We start from the raw sequence: 23,013 nt of genomic DNA, 5'->3' as shown, positions 1-23,013 counted from the left end.
TTTTTGCTCCCATTTTTTGAGATGAACTCAAAGATCTAAAACTTTTTCCAAACACACAATATCACCATTTCTCTCCAATATTGTTCACAATCTGTCTAAATCTGTGATAGTGAGCTCTTCTCCTTTGCTGAGAGAATCCATCCCACCTCACAGGTGTGCCATATCAAGATGCTGACTAGACACCATGATTAGTGCACTGGTGTGCCTTAGACTGCCCACAATAAAAGGCCACATCTCATAAAAAATGGGAGCAAAAACAAAAGTGTTGCGTTTATATTTTTGTTGAGTATACGTTTTTTCTCTTCATGACACATTTTTTGACTGATGCAATACTCCAGACCGATTTATAAAATAAGGTAAAATAAAAAGGAAACCTGGACAGAAAATTAGTTAGGCGTGGAAATATTGGGGAGTAGGGGAGTTCTCTCAACCCCTGCCCAAAACGGGTCACTAAGTGACTGCAGGGATGACACATACAGAAGGGGTTTTAAAAGTCCTGAAAAGTGAACCTCCCTCTAAGGAGCCAGACAGATACCGTGCACCTCCACCCTCCAAGCTACCAACTTCCGCACCGCCACCTCCAAAAAAAAAAAAACAGCATACCTTCACACACAAATTGTGCTGAGTATGACAAGGATTTTCTATCTCCTAAGATTTTTTTGTATTTTTTTTCTTATTTTAATCATTTAATACTTTTAAACATCCATCCATTTTCTTCCGGTTACCCGGGTTCGGGTCGCAGGGGCAGCAATCGCAGTAGGGAAGTCCAGACTTCCTGGTCACTGGCCACCTCTTGCAGTTCCACCAGGAGGCCACCAGGGCATTCCCAGGCCAGCTGTAATAGATGCTCCTTCCAGCGTGTCCGAGGTCTGCCCCGGGGCCACCTTCCGGCTCAGCATGCCCGGACCACCTCACCATGGAGGCATCCAGAAGGAATCCGGACTCGATGTGAAGGAGCAGTGGCTCTACTCTGAGCTCCTTGCGGATGATCGAGCTCTCCTAGGGTGAATCCTGCCACGCTACGGAGGAAACTCATTTTAACCGCTTGCATCAGAGATTCCGTTTTTTCGGTCACGACCCGAAGCTCCTGGGTGAGAGAGTCAACACAGATGCATCGGTAAATTGAGAGCTTTGCCTTCCGGCCTCAGCTCTTTCTTCACCATGACGGTCCTGTACCGCAACCGCATTACTGCAGACGCTCCGCCAATCCATCTGTCGATCTCACGCTCCAGCCTTCACTCGTGAACAAGACCCCAAGATACTTGGACTCCTTCACTTCAGAGTTTAAAATAAATCAATAAATTACTATGATTTCTTGTTTACTTTATGCTATGATTTGAAATGCTGTACACTACTTTACACATTAGGTGAATTTGCACATACTGTAGTATCGGATCGGTATTGCCAATACCAGCCTGAATGTCACCAGTATCGGATTGGATTACTTTCATAAACACACGGAAATGCGAGTGACGTCGTGCTTTTGCGCATGCACGTCACTTTACGAACGCTTTGCGTTCACATTAACAAGTCACATATGTTTGGTCATGTGAACAACCACATAAAAAATCTGATTTAAACCAAAAATCCGAATTGGGCTTCAGACCCTGCAGTGTGAACGTAGCCTTATTTATGTCTCAAATGCCTTAACTTACTTATATTGTGTAATACGAGTATAAAGGTCACTATATAGGTGTTAGTTCTAACTATGAAAATAATTTAATGTATCAATAAAGTATGCTACTTTACAGAAACCAATTAACCACAATAAATGAGGGATTACTGTACGTCGCAGCCAAAGCCAACCAAAGCCAAAGTCAACTAGGAGAGGCTGCAGCTTCTCTCTGACCCTGAACAAGATAAACGCTGAAAATTGGATATATATTTTGGACTGCGGGAGGGAGCCGGAGTACCTAAAAAGACTCAGTACGGAAGGAGGGAGGTTATTCAAATTTCAAAGACCCATAACACAATTATTAAAAATCAAGGAATGAAGTAATTGTTTAGTCCATCCCTATGCTAAACATCAGGCAGGCAATTAAACACTGTTGGGAAGTTGCTAATTGCCACATCATAGTCTCACAAAATCTGTAGAACTAAGTGTGTCTGTCCTCTTTCTACTTGACAAACTAGGGGAGAGAAGTTGCTATGCCGTGCTCATGGAAAACAAGCAACAACAAAATGCATAAAAACATGGTCCCATCACATCATCACTCCCAACCCCAGGGGAAGAAATGGCACAGTTAGAATCATAAACAGGTGTCCAACGGCCCCAAGGTAGCAACGCTTTAATAGCGCTTTGATGTTTTTGATGTGCACTCATCCCACTGTACCTTGCTGGTAGATAATGAGGGCTAATAATAATGCCTGAGCTTGAGGGGTTACTGGTATGTAACCGACAGAGCTGCTAATTGCATGTTGCAAACTATTTATCAGAATCTCCATCTGCACAACTCTCAGTGTGAGCTCGACATTACTCCTCATTGTAAAGCAAGGTTCCGTAATTAGTGGTCCATGTACGGCTGTTTTCTTTTTATGAGGGTACCAAAAGAAACAAAGGGAAAAATAGAATACAGTGGTACCTCCGTTTTCATTAGTAATCCGTTCCAAAAGGTCAGTCGAACCAAAGCGTACAAAAACCGAATACATTTCTCCGATAAGAAATTACACAAACCCAATTAATCCGTACCAGACACCCACAAATAATAATAATAAAAAAAAACATTTTATAGAAAATAATTATAATGTTACTTTTACCTTCATTGAAGATTATTGTTGGCGAACACGACCATGATTGGAAGAGCCACGCAGACGCTGTTTCCCGCTAATGTAATTTATTTGAAATAACTGGAGTGGACGTTAGAGTTGTATACTTGCTCGCTTGAACTTTATTGTCAACTTTGGCAGCATGTACAATCATCATTAGCTATGAACCTTTACATTACAATCCTATTGCGACCTTCAGACGTTTCTTCGACTTCTCTCTTGAATTCAATAGTGTTAGTCATAGTCATCTTTTTCAAAGTTCTGGCACTTTTCTGTCCCATGGTGAGTTATTTTTCAGCCGTAGATAAAAAAAAACTAAAAATCCAAAATCAAATGAAATATGCAGGGCGGTCATAGAAAGGGATTTATAGAAGGAAGAAAGCAGAGTTGTTCATCGTTTTGTGTGCTTTCTATGAACAAATAACCTCCAGACACACAGTGCATTTTACGGACTATAAGTCACATTTTTTTCCTCGGTTTGGCTGGTCCTGCAACTTATAGTTAGGTTTAACTTGTATATCAATACAGCGGAACCTCTGTTAGCGTCATTAAGAAGGTTTGACTCGCACCGAATGGACGTTAACCAAATCAATTTTTCCCATAAGAAATAATGTAAATCCAATTACTCTGTTCCAGAAAGCCAAAAATGTTAACACAAAACACGTTTTCATAGTTTTACAATTATACTTCGACATGCATAAAACAACTCAAAATGCATATAGACACATACAAATAATGAATGAAAGGGATATATGAACAATAAAGGTTACTTGTACCTTCATTGAAAGTGTGATTCTTGATGTGACTGTCCCACAGACAGTGTTCAACCACCACCACCTTCCTGTTTTGTTGTTGTTGTTGTTTCTTGAATTCAATAGTTTCTCACCTCAATATATTAATTATTTATTAGGGACAACTGTATGTTTTTTACCTCTCTTTTATGTTTTTTACCTCTTTTGACTAAATGGTAAATGGTCTTTCACTTGTATAGTGCTTTTCCACCTTCAAGGTACTCCACCCGAAGTCAGCTGGGATAGGCTCCAGCATTCCCCCAGCGACCCTAATGAGGAGAAGCGGCATAGAAAATGGATGGATGAAGGCACTCAAAGCTGCTAGCACATTTACCTACTGATGACGCAGCATCAGGAGCAACTGGGGATCTTGCCCAAAGATACTTTGACATGATCACAGGAAAACGAAGGATCAAACCCGCAACCTTCAGGAGCCAGGCCGCCCCCCTAAGACGACTTACACTCCGGAGCAACTTATAGTTGGGAAAATACGGTCATAAAGATTACAGTCAACTCTAAAAGAAGCACTATCCATTCTTCACAGAGATGGAGACACAATGCGTGGACGCTTTGTTTGGGCACTCGTTGTAACCAAGTCAGTGTAAGAAAACCGAGACAGATTTTTGTCAATAATTTTCAAATACTATGACAACCAGGTCGTATGAAAATCAAAGTAGCACTGTAAGCAGTTTGGTCCTGATGTTCAGAGTGGTGGTGCAAGGAAGAAAAAGTCTACAAATATGAGAGATGGGTCACACTTGTTTTTTGCACCTAACAAAGGTCTTCCCTGAGGATAGTTCACACTACTGTAAAGTGAGAGAAGGGTGTAAATTACATTGAGAAGCCCACTTGTTCTTGGGCAAAACAGTTCTCTGTAAGCTGATCAAGTGCGTGTATGAAAGTTGTGTGAACAGTGAGGGGTCCAGCAGGCTCCAGTCATCAGTTATTTTAGAAATAACTGTCATATCCCACAGCCCCCAAAGGTGCGCCCGAGACAGTGAAGACATGCGCCATGTACTTTTCTCCTCCGTAAATTTTTATTAAAATTACCTTCATTATAAGACAGCGTTCATTATAAATCCAAAAACGCAGGTCTCCGAGGGCCCTGTGGATTAATAAGGACAGCGGTGTATTTTAAGCCGTAAACTCAGCTCTTCACTGTCCTTAATCTCCTTCCTTCTTCACAAGGCCAAATTAACACCTCTCCTCAGCTCTGACGGGACCTCATTAGCAAACTTCCAGGGAAAGAAAGAAGAGCAGAACGGAAAAGAGGAGAAAAAGGAGGGGAGCGACCAATGACAGTCACCAGCTCTGGGATTAACCCTTTCTCCTCCTTCACCAAAAAACTAGGTCGGGTTTCTAATCAGTCGCCTGGTTAGCGATAATTAGACGGCAAGATTGGACGAGCGGAGAGAGGGAAAGTGGGTGGGGAACATTGAAATGAATAAGAAAAGAGAGAAACCTGTCATGTCGCAAACACTTCAAAGGAGTTGACTTTTTCTTTAGAAGTGGCACGATGAGGGTCCAAATACCATGAGGCCTTCCGAACTGGGATGTGTGAAGTGTGGAGGGGTGTGGAAGCAAAGAAGCCACTTCGAAAATTCATTTTCACAAACACTCCAGGACTTTTTTCCACCCTTTGCCAGCTGCAGGGGAGCATCAGCCTATCCTAAACCACAGAGTCAAACAAGCTCCATCAAGCTCCACCCTGTCGCCTGCTCTGCCCCTGCAGCAGCATGTCGAGTTCCCAGGGCTTACACTAAGGTCGCACATGGACTACCGCTGGGTAAAGTTCACAAGTCTCTTCAAGCTGTCTGACATTACCAATAAGGTCAAAGTGTACAAAACACCAAGCATTATATTATATTATATTATATTATTATAAATGGTTTAGTTCAATAAAGCGACTGTTAAACGACCACCTTCTAGTCATTCTTATCAGTAGTAATAATATTGAAGCATGCAGACTTCTGGTATAGAAACTGGAATTGCATCGGCAAAGACAGATCCAAATTCAGGTATCGGGATTGGATTGGAAGAAAAAATGTGGATGGTTGCATCCCTAGTTGTTACTGAACTACTACATCCCTGTTACTGTTTTCCAGAACGAAACGTGGTACATTATGCACGGATATCTAACAGCTGTGATCCGAAAATTTTACATGAATGATGAGAACCAGTTTGCAGATATAAGAATATAAGAAAAGAGATGTTCTTAAGGCCCAAACATACTCGGGCGGAATGGAGTCCACAGAGAGCCGTTCGGACTCGATGCGATACAAGCCCTGTGCATGCAAAGCTCAAATTTTAATACTATCACCAGGTGTCAATAATGTTACTGTCATGTTTGGTGAGAGACAATCACCAGACTTGATCGCCTGAACAACAGGCTTTTATTGCAGGTTTGTATGATCTCACAATATGCAATATAATGATAACACAATAACCATAATAATAACTACTACTACTACTTTTGCGGCAGTATCCCCGCTACAGTAAAGCTAAAAGCTAAAACTCAACTCTGAACCACTGATGTTGCTTCCTGTCTGCCACCCACTCATCTCCCCTCGCAACACACACTAACAAGAGTTTTATTTATGCCTCAAATGGCTTATTTCCTCTTATTATTTATACTATATTGGGTACAAGTGTAAAAGGGGACTATATGGGTATTCCATGTCTAGTGAGCTCTAATCATAATAAAAAAAAAAAACTGATTTGCGTAAGGTCGTAAACAGGTTTTCTCTGCTCTAACTAAATATTCCAGTTCTAAATTAGGAATCCTGCTTCGTGGAAGTTCACTTATCACCGTTGGGTCTGGAACCCATTAACTGCGATAAACGAGGGATTACTGTAATTTAATATTATTTTATGTGTTTATTTTAAGTGTACCTCTCATTATTTTCAAAGAAATTGTCTTGTCTCTTTGTCTATTTTGAAGTCAGCTGAAAAATTTCCCCTGACAATAATTCTATTACTTTTTGGGAAAGTAACTAGTAGCTTTATGTAATTACTTTTTGAAAGTAATTTGCCCAACACTGCTCATAATAACCAGCACAAGCTGCCTGAATAAAGTGCATGAAAGTTACACAGGGGAAACGAAAAGATACCTAAAGGGGACTGCAGCTAACAAGCAAAAAAAGGAAGAAAAATAATGGCTCATTATCAGCCATCTATTTTATCTACTATGGAACATCTCTAGACTCCCAGTTGTCAAACATCAATGGTGCTTAAATGAATCCGGGGGGTTCCTGTTTGCACAATAAAGATATGGAAGGCTGCTTCTGATATTTGTGCAACTTTACAGTCGGTCTAATTGAATTAGCACACAAATCAGCCAACATTTTGTGGAGCATAGTATTGAACGTAATAGCTGTTGCCAGGGAACACGCTTGCTTGGACATAGTCAATTATAAAGCATTAAAAAGAAGCTGCCGATAATCACTTCCAAGAGAGCCAAACAATCCATGCATCGTGTTCTCATGTTGACCAGTGATGGGGCTTTCAGGTTAGCACCCAGCAGGAGTTTAGAGGAAAGGAGAAAAAACTAGGAACATATTTGTGGTATCATTTCCATAAGTGTCTGCTTTGCCGACCATAACGCAGCACACAAACATGATTTATGACCTTGGTTTAATGGATGGAGCAGAGACGTGGTAGGTATCAGATGACTTTTTCAATATGGCACCGTCAGAGAGGGGGACAGCGAATGCACCATCACAACAGGAAATGAGGGCTTGTCTCGGCAAGAAAATATGAGAAGCAAGATATCTGATCATCTAATGGCAGATAGATGCTACTTCACTTTGACAGAAAAGGCATCAGTCAATAAGCACCCCGATGAGCGAGCGGTAAGATGAAATGTATGCAATGGATTCCTCCACCCTATCTATTAAATCATTCCTGCTATATAGAAGCACAGTGGCCTCAGTGCAGATGGTGTTCGTGTGTAGATATAACAAAATCAATCTGTGCTTCCAGGAACAAATAAAATCAATTATTTTGGCTGAAAATGGGTTTCGTAAAATACAAAAGGTCAATGACTCACCTGGGCTTGGAAACTCTTGAGAACTGGTGCCACCATCTCCCGGACCTCCTACATAAAGACAAAAAATATCTATTTTTTCTATTATACACACACACAACAAAAACTTAACACTTTTTTTGCTGCCATCTTATATGAGCTTAACTTAAAAGATGTAAGTCTCTTTCTGTGTACAGTCATCCCTCATCCCTTTGCGCTTTGAATTTTGCGTTGTCACTCTACCACAGTTTTTCCAAAACTACACCGCTGAAAAAAAAAATAAAGGGAACACTTAAACAACACAGTGTAACTCCAAGGTCAACCACACTTGTGTGAAATCAAACCGTCCACTTAGGAGGCAACACAAGGTTGACAATCAATTTCACATGCTGTTGTGCAAATGGAATAGACGACAGGTGGACAGCAAGACACCCCCAATAAATCAATCAATACAAATAAATAAAATAATAAATAAATAATTATGTGTGATTTTGTTGTCAGCACATTCAACTATGTAAAGAACAAAGCATTTATTAGGAATATTTCATTCACTCAGATCTAGGATATGTTATTTTAGCTTTCCCTTTATTTTTTTGAAATCATGTCGTTTGTGGTTGAACACGTCCTATTATTAGTCAAGAAATATGCATATTTAAGCAAATGTTACACTTTTTTTTGCCCAAATTAAACATTTTCAAGCATAAAAATGGCCAAATGAGCTAAAATACAAATACAATCATCCCTCGCAATATTGCAGTTCGAATTATCGCTCCCTTGCTATATCGCAGGTTTTCGGAAATTAATTAATTAATAAATGAGCGCCGTTTCGTGGTAGACTACGGTATATTATTAGTCAAAACATATTGAAATACAAGTCATTTGTAGTATTCTGGTCACTAGGCGGCAGTAATGACAGAACTCATGCATGAACTCATGAAGTCAGCCATGGCATGTCCGTCATGATAGAGTGAAAAAAAATTCTCCTCCCATTCTGTGTGGAAGTGGTAAGTTTTTAGCTTCTTAAGTTTAGAAGAAATAAATTTAAGGCTAACTGGTTAGCTTGCTTGTTTGTTAGCTCGGTAGCTAGCGGTCATCTCGAGTCCTTGCCGCATAAGAGCTGAGCAATGTTGTTGTAAACAATGAGCAACAGGAGTGTAAAGGTGACTATACGGGTGCTATTTCATGTCTGCAGGGCTGCAATAATGTTAAGTGATAAACAGGTTTTCTATGCTCTAACTACAAAAATATCCATCCATCCATTTCCTATACCGTTACTCCTCACCAGGGTCACGGGAGTATGCTGGAGCCCAGCCCAGCTGACTTCGGCCGACAGGCGGGGCAAACCCTGGACTGGTCGCCACCCAATCCTATATAATTCACGGTCGGGTCTGGAACCAATTAACTGCTATAAACGAGGGACGAATGTACAAGGCATTCAAAAGACGCTCTCAAAGATGATGAAATGTAGTATTCTACACTAGTCACTAGGTGTCAGTAGTGTTACTGTTGTTAATGTTGGTGAGAGACAAGGATCAGACATGATTGCTGGAATAACAGGATTTTACTGCAGGTTTGAATTATCTCACAACAGGCACAATAATCCCTTAAAAAAAAAAAAGAAAAAATCAGGCTACTTTTTTGGCGGTTACCGACACAAAGTTGAAACTCAACTCTGAACCCCCGATGCCACCTCCCGTCCGCCTCTATTTCAGGTTCCCTAGGAAACACATTTATACTAAAACACACGAGCACAAGTATTATTTATGTCTTAAATGGCTTATTTTATCATATATAATATCTACTCTATTGAGTAATACGAGTGTAAGGGCTCTAATAATGTTTAAAAAATGGAATTAGAAGGTCGTAAACTGATTTTCTATGCTCTAACTACCAAAATATTCCATTTATAGGAATCCTACTTTGCGGAAATTCACTTACCACAGTTGGGTCTGGAACCAACTGACTGCAATAAACAAGGAATGGCTGTATATTCTTTGGCATATAAATTATCATAGAACCATTTCAAAAACAGGTTAGAGATTACAAAAGGGTCCCCCCTGGCTGCTGTCGTATGCAGTAACATAATGCGTTGTTTTCGTATGTGTGCTCTTCATAATGTAGATGCTCTGTGTAACTGTTATATTATTCACACTCTAAACTCTTATTCATCTTGCTCGTTTCCTGTTCATAGCTCGTTACTCTCCACTGTAACGCCGTTCCACATAACCTTCTGTAAAAACTCTACTGTGCACATAGTCTTTTGCTTTCGCTAGCTACACTACATTCATGCTAGCTTAGCTATTAGCATGGCGTCTCTGTCTTAGCTTTGCTATTGCTTGCCCTCCTTCACTGACAATGAAATGTAGTTCATTTGCAGCATTGACAGTAAGGATTAGCAACTTAGAAGAGTGGCTTCGCACTCTGGAAGAACATACTTTAGCCGCACTAGCTACATCGCTACATTATGTTGACGACACCTTGTAGCCTGTGGCAGTTTGTCGCTCTCATTTCCGCAGGACACATCTAGGTTGTGTCATCAATAGGCATGGGCCGATATGAAATTATGACTGTATGATTAACCTTGGTCAACAATATCACGGTTTCACTGTATTAGAATTACAGTTCTAATATGTGTTATTTTGAAATATCTTTATTGAAATGAGAATATGTCATGTAAAAACAGTCATTTTAAAACCATATCAAAGAACGCAACGAAAGTGCAACATATGTATTAAAAATAAATAATGCAGTTTACTGTGGCTAATGCTGCAACTCAAGTCATATTTTTCATATTTTCTTAGATTTAAAAAATGCAAATAAATGCAAATCAAGTGGGTCAGGAAGGTCACAACATAAATAATTTAAAAAAAAACCTTGCAATGTTACATGATTAGTAGTGGTGAATGTGCAGGCACACACGGGTCACATGATTGTTGTTAGCAACTGAGACGTAGTTAAGTGGTTGCTACTTGTTCAGTGGAGCGTAAACGGTTTATACCACTTATCCTCAACTCCTGTCTCATTCTTATCACATCTCCACATTTGGTGATCCTCCACGTGAGTAATATGTCGGCGACAACAGCGCGGCAGTACCGGCGAAGCTCAATGCTAACGAGGCAGCAAACACCGGTGCTACTGTATCTGTGCCCAACTTTTTTGCAAACACGGTACACGCCTGTGGTTTCAACACATCAAAACGCAGTTCCAACTGCCAGGAATACCACGACATGACCAAGTATTTCCACGTAGTGGCCGTGCTGGACTTTCACCTTCTCTCATATCGCATGAACGGTATGACGGCACAATTTTAGTGGTTCTGAAACCGTGACTTTTTCATGCCGTGGTATACCTTCAGGCCGCACGGTGGCCTAGTGGTTATCATGTTGGCCACACAGTCAGGAGACAGGGAAGTCCAGGGTGTACCCCGCCTCTCGCCGAAAGTCAGCTGAGGATAAGCGGCATAGAAGATGGATGGTACACCTTCAAACAGGTAACCGCACCATGCGCAGCTCACCGACATCCATTTGGTGTGGGTATGTGTGGCCGGGATCTTAGAAAAGTTGGCGTTCCAGTCCCTTGCATTAAGAGCTCAGAACCGAGACTAGGTAATAGTTGGGCTGTGATGACAGACATCTTCAACACCAGTATTTTACTGACGGGATTACAGTGCTACATAGCATATTTGGGCTGGAAAAGAACCTGCAGTGAAGTCACTGCATATGGCAGTCTTAATTGGTTCCAGACCCGACTGCGATCAGTGAATTTCCCAAAGTAGGATTACTTCTTTATAAAAGGAATATTTTTGTAGTTAGAGCATAGAAAATCGGTTTACGATCTTACAAATACATTTTTTAACATTATAAGAGCCTTCTAGACCTTAAATAAAACCCCTATAGTCACCTTTACACTCGTATTACCCAATACAGTAGACACATTAAGAGAAAACAAGCCATTTAAGACATAAATAAAACTTGTGTCACAGTAAATGTGTTCCATGTGGAGACAGGAAGTGAGGTTGGGGGATCAGCGTTAAGTTTTAGTTTGTTGGAGGTTACAGCCACAACAGTAGCCCATGTTATTATTAGGAGTATTATTATGATTACTATTAGGGATGAGCGAGTACACCACCATCTGTATATGTCTCTGTTCACCCATCTAAATGATTTGTATCCCTAGCTGTACTCGGATAACAGAAAATGTGTGGGGCTTAAATCAGTACATTATTTTAAGTCCAAAATTGACATGGATTAATCAGAAGTTGCTATATGTATTGTTTATTATTCAGTTACATGTGCACTGTGGCGTGATTTTTACACGTTCATTTCTTTACGCAATCAAGCATTGAGATTTCACACTTTGTTTGGTGGTCCTTGAACGCACCTTGGTTGTGTGCTCTGCAAAAGTTTGTTTGGCTATGGTAGAACTAGCTTCGAAAGTCAATCCGGCCTCAAAACTTACAAGGAGGTGAACATAAGTTAATATATAATTGTAAGTCGTTGCTGGAATTAAAGCGCTGCCTACAACACACTTTCCCCCTTCTACACACATTTTGTCAAGATGAACATGCAGAAGAAGCAGAAAGGTACAACTAAAAATACAGTCAAACCTGTCTTAGCGGCCACCTTTATAGAACGGTCACCTGCCTATAGCAGCCACTGAAAAATCCCCCGCAGCAAATTTACATGTTATAAACCCTGTGTATAGCAGTCACCTGTCCAACGCAGCCAGCGGCCACCCATTTGGTCTCCCTTGGTCAATATATGACTGCATATAGCGGCCAAATTACCAACTCAAGTAGAAGCTTCATGCACAAAAAAGTTTTGTTTTTCAATCAATGAAGCAGTCGTGTGTAGACTTTACACACAACATGTAACTTTTAGAGCATTTGCACCAAAACATTACCGCAAAGTAGGCTGGGAACAGGACGTGCTCCCAGTGACGCTAAAATAAAAAAAAAAAAAACATACACTAGCATGCATGCAGCAGCGGGAGCAAAACTGAGTTCGGTTGTACTTAATTGAAGTATTTTAGAATGTACTCACGTTATTTTTCATCAATCCTCATCCACAAATCCATCAAAGTCCTCATCTTCTGTATTTGACACAAACAAAGCCGTCTTCTTTTCCGTTCGCTACTAGTCTTTTAACTTGTCAGTGTTATTCAGCTCTGAAGCAAAAAAGGAAACTTCTCCTGTTGCTTCTGCCAACTTTGTTTATTGAACGCGGCCACCAGACAGCAGCTCAGAACACACACACATCTCTCAGCATCGTCTCTCCTTCCTGCTTGCCCACAAGGCAAAGGTTAAACAAGCCCCACTACATAGCTGTCCAGGCAATGCCTGTAACAAGTGACACCGTTTATTTCCTGGTGTGCACTGGTCAATACTTGTTGTGGGGAAGGAGAGACTCACGTCGCCGATGCACTTTAATGGCTTTATTAACAGCGGAGAACACTGCAGGACTTTACATCCACGCCAACATAAACACACTTCCCAACTCTCTCGAAACTCACAGCTAGCACTGAGCCTAGCTCTCCTGCTCGGGACGCCCACCGTCACTTCCCGTCACTTCCTGATGAACTAAAGCTGTAATGACACTCTGCCGTATAAAAAGTAAAATATTAAAAACAAGCGTAAGACATTACTAGCACAGCTTTGTGCTGTGGATCGTGGATATATTCTAAGTAAAAACCTTGGCTATGATTGCACTACATTGTCATGTAGACCTACAAAGTACACTTGGAAGAATAAGAGGTGAATAAATGTATTGCAACTGATGTGAAACTGATGTGGGTTAGGATTAAATAAGCTTTGCTTCTTCCTACTCCTTTTTGGACATGCAAAATTGTAAATTGTACTATGTGATGTGCTACTGTTTGACTCATGCATGTTCAGGATTAAAACCATGAACCATGAAGCATGATAACAAACCTAGTAGTGCTGTACAACCTTTATTTGCAGTCCGCAGTGCCCTCTTCTGGTCAACATTATTATTTTTTTTCCCTTTTTTTCCCTCTACTGGTCAACATTCAAACTGGACACCAACCTGTCTATAGAGGCCACCTGTCTATAGCGGCCACTTTTGCAGACTCCCTCTAGTGGCCGCTATAGACAAGTTTGACTGTATTAAAAAAAAATATGTCCTTATATTGCAATCTATTAATGAAATTACTATGTTTCTTTCCTCACAAGGCTACACACTTCTGCACTCTGTGTGTATGCTACTGGCCCTGCCTTCACCCAAAGAAAATGTATGACTGACAAAAGGGCTCACTCCATTCATGCCATTGTTCTATGGAACAAACTCACCAAGATGCTGAAACCAATCCACACAGTGAGCAATCTTCCTGCCTGTTTGGAGGCGGGAGACGAGGAAAACAGACACGCATGCACATGGCGATATATTAAAGCCGGCAAAATGATCAAGTTCATTTTAATTGTGTGATTGTTATTATCGTCCCCGGACCTAGTGCCCATGAGACAGTTTTTTTCTGAATGAGAAATCTTGTCAAGTTTTAATCTTGCGAGATCTTGGGACACAAGATCTTGTGACATCCCCCGGGTAAAGTCTTGCCTGGGTGAAGCACCACATGATTGCAGCAGCGGAATAGGAGGGCAACAGTACTGTATATGACCTGACTGCTCACAAATATTGGTATATGTTAAAACAGTACAACCGTACTAATGCAATTGCTACTAAAGAAATGCATAAATTCCTCTACAAAGTCGATTGTGACAACTGCTTAAGAGTGCGTGTGTGTCTGAAGGGATTCAAAGCTCACCTCCGGTACATTTCTCCTGAACTCCCTACTCAGTTCTACCAGATGCCGATGGGAGTCTTCACTCTCCTCTTGTCGACCCGCCAGCTCAGATGCTACAGAGTTGAGCTCCCTCTGCAAGCAGACAAAAAAAGAAGACAAGTACAACAGTGAGAGGAAGAAAGTGGAAGGACAGGGCAATTTAGCCTGCCAACCCTCATCCGGTAAAGCAGTGTGCATGAATATAAAAGATATAATAGGAAAACAGAATGAATTTTACGAGCGTAATCATGATCATCTTGAAGCACTAATACTTACAGGCAGCCTTTACCCATAAATAATTAAACCGAATAAATCCAATGACTGCATAGCACAAGGCCTTTTAGATAATCAGTACTTGAAATAATCAATATACTTGCAACAGCTATGGAGCGAGCGCCAGTAAGAGGCGGGGCAGAGAAGTGGTGGGATGGGGAGGGCGGTGGAGTCACGTGTAGAAACCCAATAACCTGACAAATACCCTTATGAAGAACCGGAGCTTCGACTGTTCCAATTAAACCAGGCCAATGCGTCATGAAATCTATTTTCCTATCTTTATATTGATTCTCAATATTTGGGAGCCACTAACCACAACTTTAACCAACTTAGCCTTCCGATACAACAACCACCCTTGCAAAAGTTACTTCATTATCGTCTTCTGCACACTGCTTGTTTACTGCGTTATAGGAAATGAGAGCTCCACCCAGGCAACGTGTCTGATCCACTATTCAGAGCTGTCTGTGTAGCCGGCCCTTCATCAGAACCTTGCATTCATGCTGGACTCTGCTGCACTGCACGCCATCCGCAAATCCAATATTATCGATCAGTCATCCAATTCCCAGCTCTTTCAGCAAAGTGTAAAAAAAAGAGAAAGGAGATTCTAAAGTCTACTCTGCTATACTAAGCGTGAAGTGAACAGACAGCTGTATGTTCACCTTCTTTTCATTTTCAACGGAGATTCATTAGAATTGACTGGGAGTTTTTTCTTGTAAACTGCTGGAGTACAATAGCAAAGCGGCACGAGGGATTCAAATTAGCACTGTGGATTTATATACGACATGGGGAAATTAAATTGACTGTGTTTTAATTAATGCGCAGTCTTACTTAAAGGCAATTTAATAAATCATCACACGAGGAAAAGGGTGGAAAAGGACAGGATGAGACTTCAACCTCAGTGCTCTCATGGGATAGTGGCAGACTGTCGGTCAGAGCTGTTAATTGAAGGGCTACCGGTTCAAGTCCCTGGACTGACAAGTCACTGAGCAACTTGGACGACTAGAATCTTACTGTTGTGTTATATTCCAGTCATCACTTTTACAACTTGGCAAATGAGTTCTCCAAGGCCTGGAACAACTGCACTTATAAATCAAAATCATGGATTGTACTGTGTTCCATAGAGATAGTCTATATTGGCTTTCTTACTGATATCTGACATACTGATATCGTTCAGGACTTCATTACCAATACCAATATTGCAGCTCTTCCCTCAAACAAATGTCAGGTCACATCTTGTGTAACAAATAAACACTTTAAGCTTCTTTTACGGTGATGCATTTCACAAATAAACACTGTATGTGCAAAATGAGAAATAATGCAATATGTAAGACAAGTTATAGGAATAAGTGCCATATTTATTTGTGTCCAAAAAAAGTAATTTAAAAAAAATCATGTTTTAGTAGATCGTAGTTACATGACTGATAATGATGAAGTTAACAATATAGTAATTCCTCACCACTTTGCGCTTCGAACGTTGCTCACAGCTTCAATGTATCACAGGTTTTCAGCCTGTTTCGTGGTTAAACACAGCATGTAAACAGTCAAAAATATGCATATTTAATGTAGTGTTTTGCCTAAATTAAGCATCTTCAAGCATAAAAATGACTACATGAACTAAAATACAAATATAAGGCATTCAGAATTGGCATTCTACACTGGTTACAAGGTGTAATGTTACTGTAATGTTCATTGAGACAACCACCAGACTTGATCGCTGGAACAGGCTTTTGCAGGTTTGAATTATTTCTCAACAGACACAATAACTCCTATAACACCGTAACCTAAAACTCCACTCTTAACGCCCAACACCACTTCCTGTCCACCCCCCACTCAGCAGCTCCCAATAGAGAAACACAATTAGAGCAACACACATGACCACAAGTGTTATTTATGTCTAAAATGTCTTACAGTGTTTGGGGGCCCACGGTGGTCCAGTGGTTAGCATGTTGGCCAACACAGTAACAGTCTAGAGATCAGGAAGACCTGGGTTCGATTCTCCCTTGGGCATTTCTGTGTGCATGTTCGCAGTTTGCATGTTCTCCCCGTGCGTGTACGTGGGTTTTCTCCGGTTACTCCGGTTTCCTCCCACATTCATGTTAGGTTAATTAGCGACTCTAAATTGTAGGAATGTGAGTGTGAATGCTTGTTTGTCTATATGTGCCCTGCGATTGACTGGCGACCAGTACAGGGTGTACCCCGCCTCTCGCCAGAAGTCAGCTAGGGTAGGCTCCAGCATACCTGCGACTCAAGTGAGGAGAAATGGTATAGAAAATGGATGGATGTCTTATTTTCTCTTATTATGTCTACTATAATGGGCAATATAAGTGTAGAAGTGACTATAGGGGTGTTATTTCAAGTTTAGGGGGCTCTAATAATGTTACAAAACATATTAAGAGGGGTGTAAACAGGTTTTCTACGCACTAACTACAAAAATATTTCATTTATAAATGAGGAATCCTACTTTGCGGGAATTCACTTATCACGGTTTAGTTTGGAACAGATTACTGTTGATTACTATAAACGATTAAACAGATTACTATAAACGACATAGTCTTAAGCAGGCACACGGTGGACCAGGACTTGATGAGATGGTCGACATAAATAAGCTGTTGACTTAAGCGGGTTCCACTGTTGCAGCATCACTTCCGTTGTTTATCTGAATAATGCTGGCAAGCAAAACACAGTCAAATGTATCAACCGCCCTAAGAAATTGGGGACAATGTGTGTCCTCATGTGTGATTTTGATAGACGATAGGCCCTAATTAAGGAAAAAGACATACAATGCTTGTTCATGCATTACTGCTAGCAGCATTCTACATAGGGAATGTTTCAATTTCACATGACTTGGGCCATTCCGGGTAAACTGTACAGTAACCGAAGAGACCAAAGCTATCAAGGATAAGACGACAAGACTTTATAAGTTTCCGTTGGTTATTATAGTCCATCTTAGGATGAGCTGTCCTAAAGATTAGTCTTTCAAAGCCAGCCAACCGCCACTAGACTCCAATGGACCCAAGCTTACCAAACGTAAATTCCTCGAAATGTGACTTTAAGTGGATTTTATAAGTACTTTGATATAACAGTGATTTTAAGTCAGGGAAGCATCCTATAGTTTTGTGCGTCATTAAAAGCAAGGGAAAGAAGTTAGATGATTGGGAGCAAATACACAGCATAATGCTCTGGACAAGAAGATGCTAAAGAAGTTGTCACTTTCTTGCTTCCTAATCAATCTTCAAATCCTGATCAATATAAACTCCAAGTCAAGAAACTTTGCAAAACCCTGATTAAAATCATCAATAGACAAATTAAAGGAAAAATTACCATAACACGTGCAAGTAGAGAGCCTCCAGAAAAGCATCAATGTACAATTGCACAGATTTCTCTTCCAACCACTGGGGTCTCCTCATTTTGCTGTTTTGAAGAGAGCAGTCTTAGCGTGGTAATTGCAGAGTAACTCAAAATACGATTAGTTAGCCGGAAAGCCCAGGTCATACATTAGGATAGAATAGTATTCTTTTCAATTTCTATTAGTATGTAAGCGTTTATTTCAGTACCTGCATAGTCTGTGTGGTGCAGTTTCATTGTGTGTTCCACATGTGTTACTTGGTTATTTACTTACTGTGTTATTTTTGGGTGCACTGTGAGTGAGGGAGGCATTTTGTCTTTTTGACCTCCTGTTGGTTTGTGTTAGAGTGTCAAAATTAAACATTTTATGGGCGTCTCAATTAATCGCTGTTTGCCACCATTCACCGGAAAAGCAGACATCTACTGTACTTCTACTCTCTGGGGCTTCCACCCAGCCCCTTTTGATTTGAATTTGTCACCGATATTCATTCATTCATTCCTCTCAAAAAATGCAAGTACAGTACATGCGTCTTAAAGACTTTCAAGCTGAAAAACGAGTTCAGTTTGCCATAAAGAGGAAGAGTGTCTCTTTAATCATTTGACAGGTTTTAAAAAGGGCATGTGGGACCAAATTTTGAGTGTGTGGCAGTCGGGTCAATACGGAGCTCCTGTCATTAAGCCTCTGCCAGTCAAACATCCAGCCATAATTGATGAATGTCCCCCTGGGAGAGCAAACCTGTCATCTGGGTTGAAGGGACAGGAAAGAGGGAATTTGCACACAGATTCAGTCCTTATGTCCTTAGGTCAATGTGTGAGGGGATAGCTCAGTGGCTTCTGACTACGAAACAAAGACCAAGAAGCTAGAAGCTTAGTGGCTTTAATATGATAGACCTCTAGCTTATTGGATGTCAGAAAATGGGCTTAAAGCTCAAAGTGTTGCAGAATGCCACATAAGAAAACAGTTTAAACATAATGTGTTTTTTGACATAAAATGTTGGGCGTTTTTTGCAAAAAACTGTCTTAATATGGACACTATCTACTAGTGAGTTGATTATTTTCGGTGGTTCTGATTCCATTAAACGATAATTGGCTCATACAATTCGATTGAAGGACTATAAAATAGGATACAGTAATGCCTCCTTTATTGTGGTTAGTTGGTTCTAGACCTGACAGTGATAAGTGAATTTCCACAAAGTAGGATTCCTTATTTATAAATGGATTATTTTCCTAGTTAGACCTGTTTACGACCTTCTAAATACAGTTACATTATTAGAGCCCTCTAGACATAAAATAACACCCCTGTAGTCACCTTTACACTTGTATTACCCAATAGGGTAGACATAATAAGCGAAAATAAGCAATTTAAGACATAAATAAGACTTGTGTGGCTCGTGTGTGTTACTATAAATGTGTGAGAGACAGACAAGAAGCTGAGACATTGGGCGTTCAGAGTTGAGTTTTAGCTTTGCGTGGGTAACAGCCGCAAAAGTAGTCTGTTGTGAGATCATCCAAACCTGCTAGTGTGTCTCACCAAACATTACGGTAACATTGGTGGTGACCAGTGTTGAATACTCATCATCTCTGAATGCCTTATATTTGTATTGTCATTGATTTAGCAATTTTATGCTTGAAAATGCTTAATTTAGACCAAAACTATGTAACATTTGCTTGAATATGCATATTTGTGACTAATTATAGGCCGTATTCATTCACAAAACATAATGATTTATTAATGAATATATTTTTTTTTATTTGAAGCGCAAAGTGGGAAGGGAGGACTGCGCAGCAATTTTTTCGTTTAGTTTTTTACCAAAAACTGAAGTTGTGTGACTGCAAACACTGGACAGTGTGGGTGAAGCTTCCCAGAGTGCTACCCTTTACCTAACCCTTTCATGTAAGAGAACTGGGGACAGATGTAAACTGCTGCCACACACCAACAACGTTGCGAAGCATTTCTTTATTATTAAACATGCAATAAAGCTAATTTGTGAACACTCAAGCCTATACAATCGATTGCTGACCTTGCAAATCCATATACTGTATATCCCCCACAAGGGACGACTTGCTGAGGCTTCAGCTGAATCGAAGTATAAATCCATACATTGACTCAACGCAGAATCATTATATTCATCCTACCTACACAACAACGCCAGCATGACCTGAGTGCTGCATTAAGAGGGCTCAGGTTTATGCCTCAGTCATGACTGCAGGGTGTGGTACTATTGGGTGATATATGAACAAAGCCCTCCCAAAATGGCGGTGGCAATATTTCTGCAAGAAAGGACCGAGCTCTAAGGATTACGTCAAGAAGACGGACATCAAGCATGACAGGTTTCACCGGGTTTTGCGCTAGGTAATGTTTGAAACAGGGCAAGTAGATGTACAGATTTTCTGCAAGTGGAAGTGTTCTAGGAAAAATGCAGGATTCACTAATTAACTGCATAGAGAGGCTGTGACACTGATTCATTAAACGAGGCGTCTTGATTACATCTGTAGTAGTAAGCTATTTTTTGGCCTCTCTCAAAGACGGTGGTGGAAAATGTTGACAACCAAGGTACTCCACAGAGGTGGGCTGAGTTAAAATCACTATTGTGTGCACTGGGCTTGGACAGCACAAATTAAAGTGGAAGGGGAAAAAAGTAGGAGGAGGAGAGAGGAAAATGCAGATTGGGTATTATTTTTCTTTTTGTATCCCATCTAATTGCAATCATAGGCAGATGTCGGAAACTGTGACAGCATCAGCAGAATTGCTGCTGAGAGCACAGAATCTTTGTCTGAAAATAATCAGACATTCTGTGTGCTGCTGTTTGTTATAATGGTAATCGATGCTGGAGGCTTTGAATTCCATCAATTTATAGATCCACTCTGTTCTGCCTGGTGACTGTACTGCTTCACAACCCCCACCGCACCAATGCAAAAACACAGGCACACACACAACTGTGTTTAAAAGTCTAGCACAAAATAGTGGCTGGGCGCACATGCTGTCCATGCAGAGACATATGCATGTGCTGCAAAACGGGGCAGGGCAAGGACCAGTGTGTGATTAAGATAAGTGTAGTTCCCTTTCATATGAACCTTATCGCCACCCAGACACAAGATTGTCCATAGCTGCCTGAGATTAGCCCTGCCACATTTGAGAAGGGGGGGACTGATCAATAAATCAAATTGCCACAATCAATGGGCCCAATCATTGCAGTCTAGTCTGGCCTCAACATTACATGCAAACACCTCCTCATTCTCGCCAGGCAGGAAGAGGAGTGGGGGAGCACTTTGTCTGACCATACATTTGTGGGTGTATGACAAAACCAAAATCTTATCTGTCCTCCTTTGGCTGCACATTCAAAAACAAGGATGTGTGGTTTTGTGAGACACAGAGAGACAGAAAGCATCCAGACGGGAGGCGGAGACTCTGACCTCCATGACACGGCGCTCGGAACGTGAGCCGAGCATGCGGCTTCTGACAGGGAAGCACTGGGGTGCTGCTATCACCTGGCATCTCCCTCCATCTGTTTACCCCAGGCTGCTGTTCCTTCAATTTTACTCTCTGTCAATTTGGCTCGAGCTGCCCCAATTCACACTTCCATCGCAAGAGCAAACATTGCAAAACTCGTATTAATACAAGTTAATTCATTTCTTGGGTGATGGAAAGTAACCAGAGCAACCCAAAAGTGTATTTTGGGTTTTTACAGTCAGGGTTCATGAATCGATATACGGTTTATCAATAAAGCGTGATGACATTTCAAGACCATTTCAACACACAATTACTGATACAGTGGAAGCCGCTTAAGGCAGCCGTGTTTATGTCTCCAACCAGTCTGTCGACCAACTCATCAAGTCATGGTCTACTGTGTTCTTATTACTGAAAAGTCCCAGCTTAAGTCGATGTTGACATACATGGTCAACCGCTTTTCGGAAAATGCGAGACCCAACGGGGTGATTTCTATGAACTTGTGTTGTTACGTGTGTTGTGCAGTCGTCCCTCGCTACATCGCGGTTTGAACATTGCACCCTCAGTCTATCGTGGTTTTTCAAAAATTCATGAATAAATAAATGATCACCAGTTCGTGGTTGAATACGGCGATTAGTCTATTAGTCTTGTCTACATGTATATAAGCAAATTGTACGCACTCTTGGCCCAAATTAAGCATTTTCCAATCATAAAAATGGCTAAATAAATGAAAATACAAATATAAGGCATTTAGAAGATGCTATATGTAGTGTAATATCTGTGACATGGCTGTGCCTTTGACAGGCAAGTCCTGGGAAGTATGACATCAGCTAGCTACTGTAGAGTTGCTGAGTGTTAGCATAATTAGCAGTGTGGAGAGTGCTAGTGACTGGAGTGAGTTATGGCAGACAGCAGCTCCTGTGTGAATGTCCACTGCATATGTGTTTGTTCTCTGCGCCATTGTAGTAACACTGGCTACTAAGTGTCAGGAACATTGATGAGACAATAGCTAACGTGTGAGTCTATGTAATGGTTTATTTATGTCGAAGATGTCTTGTTGCCTATTATGATGTCAACTATATTGTGTAATACAAGTGTACCTAATGTATACAAATGACGATAGGGGGCTCTATTAATGCTAAAACCCATATTAAGAAGATCTTAAACAGGTTTTATATGATTTGAAGCAGGGGTCTGAAACTCAATTTCACTGGGGGCCAGTGGAGGTAGAGTCTGGGTGAGGCTGGGCCGCATCAAGTATTGGGAGTAGGGCTGGGAATCTCAGGGTACCTCTCAGGGGAGGTAGCACCACTGTTAGTTCAGTGTTGGTGTTTATTTGCCCCTGTAAGTATGTAAGTAACACTGAGCTTGCCCGAGTTACTAGAGAACTTGCAGAAAATGGACTTAAGCCTTAAGACATGGAGATGAAGATTGTTCGCCTTCAAAACACAGAATGGTAAGTGTAAGTTACTCTGTAGTTGCTTATCCTTCAACTGTTGTTTTAAACCAGTTTCTTAATGAGCGTAAAGGGGTTTTTAGAGCCTGTTTTATTGTATATATGGAAGTAT

General features: G+C 40.9%; 1 protein-coding gene across 7 annotated transcripts in view; it reads right to left on the bottom strand.

Moving 5' to 3' along the window:
• The window catches only part of cux2b (cut-like homeobox 2b), a 177,639-nt gene that overhangs the window by 94,489 nt on the left and 60,137 nt on the right, over positions 1–23,013 (bottom strand). For 5 of the 7 annotated variants that reach the window (XM_054773970.1, XM_054773967.1, XM_054773969.1 and 2 more), the window contains 2 exons: positions 14,362–14,472; positions 7,606–7,653 (listed from right to left, as the gene is read on the bottom strand). In XM_054773970.1, the coding sequence (XP_054629945.1) occupies positions 7,606–7,641 (36 nt within the window). In that variant the 5' untranslated portion in view covers positions 7,642–7,653; positions 14,362–14,472. Of the gene's footprint in view, positions 1–7,605; positions 7,654–14,361; positions 14,473–16,108; positions 16,485–16,560; positions 19,394–23,013 lie in introns of those variants that run through there. The other 2 variants (XM_054773971.1, XM_054773972.1) reach the window with 2 other exon arrangements.

Source organism: Dunckerocampus dactyliophorus, chromosome 4 (genome assembly GCF_027744805.1).
Source record: "Dunckerocampus dactyliophorus isolate RoL2022-P2 chromosome 4, RoL_Ddac_1.1, whole genome shotgun sequence".
NCBI classification, from domain to species: Eukaryota; Metazoa; Chordata; class Actinopteri; order Syngnathiformes; family Syngnathidae; genus Dunckerocampus; species Dunckerocampus dactyliophorus.
Note: the sequence above shows the minus strand (reverse complement) of the source record. Positions and strands in the feature narration are given on the sequence as shown.